This window comes from Sinocyclocheilus anshuiensis, unplaced genomic scaffold (assembly GCF_001515605.1).
Source record: "Sinocyclocheilus anshuiensis isolate Anshui unplaced genomic scaffold, SAMN03320099.WGS_v1.1 scaffold681, whole genome shotgun sequence".
Classification (NCBI taxonomy): domain Eukaryota; kingdom Metazoa; phylum Chordata; class Actinopteri; order Cypriniformes; family Cyprinidae; genus Sinocyclocheilus; species Sinocyclocheilus anshuiensis.
The window spans coordinates 1,122,027-1,126,028 of record NW_015537978.1 but is presented as its reverse complement, the minus strand read 5'-3'; the positions used below and the strand labels follow the sequence as shown (position 1 = coordinate 1,126,028).

General features: G+C 37.6%; 1 protein-coding gene across 1 annotated transcript in view; it reads right to left on the bottom strand.

The window, feature by feature from the left end:
- LOC107672860 (teneurin-1-like) overlaps positions 1-4,002 on the bottom strand; it is a 110,654-nt gene that overhangs the window by 54,731 nt on the left and 51,921 nt on the right. Inside the window, 1 exon segment of the mRNA XM_016466238.1 lies at positions 3,015-3,223. Within this exon segment, the coding sequence (XP_016321724.1) occupies positions 3,015-3,223 (209 nt within the window).

Here is a 4,002-nt window from a genome sequence, read left to right as displayed (position 1 = left end):
TCCAACAAACACACACACACACACACACACACACACACACACACACACACACACACACACACACACACAGGCCTGCAGTTTGAGCAAACACGGCCAGACACGCTGACATTCACACACACAGAGTCCAGATCAAGTCAAGAGTCGCTGCAAATGGGAGACGTTCACATCCAGGCGTTTACAGCTCACATCTGTGCTCGTTTGACTTAGCCGGCGATCAGTATATCTGTGTTCAGCGTCTGTCTCATCACCTCGCACCACTGTGTCACTTCCATCCCGTAAGTGGGATGAATCTATCTCCAAGGAAACTGGAAAAGATACGTGGTGTGTGTGTCTGTCTGTCTGTATTTGGGGGGGGATTGCCAGTGTTTAGACAGAGCTGTTACAAACATCAGAAACATCAATGAGCGGCATTCTCCGAGGCACTACAGAACCCTCTGGCTATAATGAGTCCCTCTCCTCCTCCGGAGTCACTCTGGAAGCAGTGGAGGCACTGAAGCCCTATCGACTGTAATGACTCTCACGCTGACAGGCAGGAGCCAGCAGGGCAGCAGTTGCACCAGAGCCCCACTGCTTTTAACGACAGCCAGAGAAACTGAGGAACGATCATGGGAGCCGCAATGGAGTTGACAGTCTCGGTGCAGTAGCGATCTGTCAGTCCTCAGTGAACACACACACTCGCACGCGCGCCGAAGTAAACCCGCAGAAGCTGTGGCAGTGTAAACATCTCTATTCTGACATGCACGCACAAAAGAAGGCTTTTCATTAAGCAGGAACAATTAACCAGTCTTCTTGCTTTGCCTCCGCCTACATATGCGAGCGCGTATTCAAATGAGGCGAAAACGAGAAGCCTTAAATTGAATTACACCGGGCTCTAATTTCTTGAGCAAAGTGAACAGTTAATCTCAGATGATTTCCTGAATAATGAGATGTAATTAGCATGTTTGGGGTCATCTGAAGTACCTCGTTAGATACGCTCCTGATCCTCCTTGTTATCTGCCAGTCATAACAATATGTACTTAGAAAACGTTTACCAACACGAGCAATCGTGACGAAACCTGGGCATGGATGCACAAGTTTGATAACACACTCTCTTTCAAACACACAAACACACTCTCTCACATGCCGTCTTACACAAACACATAATTATTTATTATACATTAGTATTATTTTATATACAATTTCTGGTTTTGTGCACATTTTTCACACTGTAGAACAAAAGAATACAAACACAGGGGTCTCGAGATACGGGTTTCAAAGTTGAACTACTTTTAAACTTCACACAGCTCATGGTGTGAGATGCAGCTGATTAATGTTTAATAATCTGTAAATAAAATAAGGAATATATTTTAAAATGCTACTTTCATAATTTTTTACTCAGTGCTTTACTCGTTTGCCACAGCAATGTAAAGTCAAGTCACAAATCATTTAAAAGCAGCATCACATTAATAAACAGGAAAATAGTGTTAATGTTGTAAAATGAATCAATTATGAAACAAATTAAATTTCAGATGCTCTACAGAAGACAACAGTGTCATTATTCAGCTCAGCTAGTTCACTGTTGTTTCAATTTAGTTCAATAACTGTCAATGTTGCAAAGTTCATCAATTACAAAATGAATTCAATTCAGCTATAAGACGCTTTAGAGAAGATAACAGTTTCATTAGTCAGCTCAAATCATTTGAATAACAGTAGGGATGCACAATATTGGATTTTTGCCGATATCCGATATGTCGATATTTTTAAACTAATCTTGGCTGATACCGATACCGATATATTTCCTTTTGTTTGGAAACAACACCAAGCCTCTCCTGTGCAGAAATTATAAGCAAAATATTTTTAATTTTGGTTAGTTTTTAACAAGAACTTATTTGTTAGAATTAAATAAACAATAATGAAGGTTTTTTGACAGTACATTGAAGCTTTGAAAATAACTATAAATAAACTATATATCAATCGCTGCATTTTTTTCCCAGAAAGATGCAAGGTTAACCCTAACATTTTATTTTAAGATTTAACATTTGTACATGGTCTAAAGCAAAAGAGTTGTAAAAATTCTGAAAATCATTTAGAGCTTACGATTTGTTAAAAAAAAATAAAACATATTACACATTAATGAATAAATCAGTATAAAATTATTTAATTTACAAGTGTCATGTTTGTGATTTTTTTTTTTCATGTAAGCTATAGCTTCTGACCTTTAAATTAATACATACTCATTATTTTATGACATCAATTACTGCTTTATTTAATCAGAAATAGTCTAAATGTTATTTGTGTAGGCTATTTTACTTTTAATTTAATTAGAAGTAGGCCAACAGCGCCCCCTACAGATTAAAACTCCTTACTGAGCGGGCATTAGAACCTGAGGGAGGCTGCCGCTGCACGTGCTATTACTATTAGCGTCATTCTGTACATGCTTTCACAGATTAAATGCAGCGATCCAAAACAGTCAATCTAATAATCATTCAGACAAAACTTTGCTTCAAGAATGAGCCACACCGCTGACGTGATCAAATCACTAGCATACCCTGAGCACATGTGAGTTAACGCATTCCTCTTATCGGCAAGACATATCGGCATTATTTTTCATATCGGGCCGATGCCGATATTTACATTTAAAACCATTATCGGCCGATTTCGATATCAGTCCGATAATATCGTGCATCCCTAAATAACAGTGTCAACTGTTGCAAAGTTAGTGTCAGTTTTTTTCTTATCCTGAGTGTCAGTGCAGTTAAATCGATAATTTTACTTAATATTGATTGTCTTTTAAACCCCAAATGTGTAAGCCAAAGGTGACAATGGCAAGGAACTCTTTAAATTATCTTCCTTTAGGGGCTTTATCAATATGCAAATATCAATATGGGATTAATTGATTGTAATTCATTTTACATTCATTTTTAATACATTGACAGACATATTATAAATATACTGTATAGCACATGAAACAATGTGCAACACTCTTAAGGAAAGAACTTGTTATATTTTCTGTATTTGTGTTTGCATGTGTTTACCTGCGTGTGAGTAGGTGGTATATTCCTCCTGCCATAGATGCCCAGCAGAGCATCCCGTGTGAGTGAGATGTTGAACTTCACATATTCGGGGTGGTGAACCGTAATGTGAAACCTCCAGAAGAGTCCAGGAGGAATCACCTGGACCAGCTGTGTCCCGACAGCCAGCTCTCCCCTCTCTATCACCCTGCCTCGCTGAATCACCTCTTTATCTGTCAAGCAAAATGAGAAAAAAAAAAACATACATCCAATTTTCTTAAATTTATCCAGAGGGACAAACAAAAAAAGGGAGGATGATTGGACCAAGTGTTTTCCATGTGGATCTGTAACATACGCTTTATAGTATTAGTTTATGCCATGTATTCATGTCATTCCAAACCTAACTATCTTTCTTCCACGGAACACAAAAGGAGTGATTTTCAAAGATATTTGGGTTGCTCTTTTGTATGCATTTACATTGAACATGCTTTCAGGCTTCAAAAAGAGCACAAAAGCTCCATAATGTAAAAGTTTCATCAAAGTAGTCTATATGACTCATTTACAATATTCCCAGTCTTACATTCCATATGATAGCTTTGTGTGAGAAATAGACTGAAATATTGTTCAGGAGACTTTATGGTGCCTTTTTTTTTTTTTTGAAGCTTGACTGGCTTAGTCCTCATTCACTTTCAGTATGTGAAATATAGTGGCCAGGATATTCTTTATTAATTTACCATTTGCATCGCACAGAAGCCAGAAAGTCGTACAGTTTGGAACAACATGAGGCAGAATAAATAATCGCAGATTTTTTCATTTAAATTAATGTGATCAAGTGAAAAAAAAAAAAACGTCATCTTAAATCAGCTAGATGACAAAAGCTTCCAGCTATAGGATGATAGTTGTTAAAGACTGAAAATGATGCAACCGAGCTCAAGTTCTCTGATGGACGGTCACAGAATGGCTGTAGATGTAAAAAGTACAAAAAAAAAAAAAAAAAAATGGGATAGTGCAG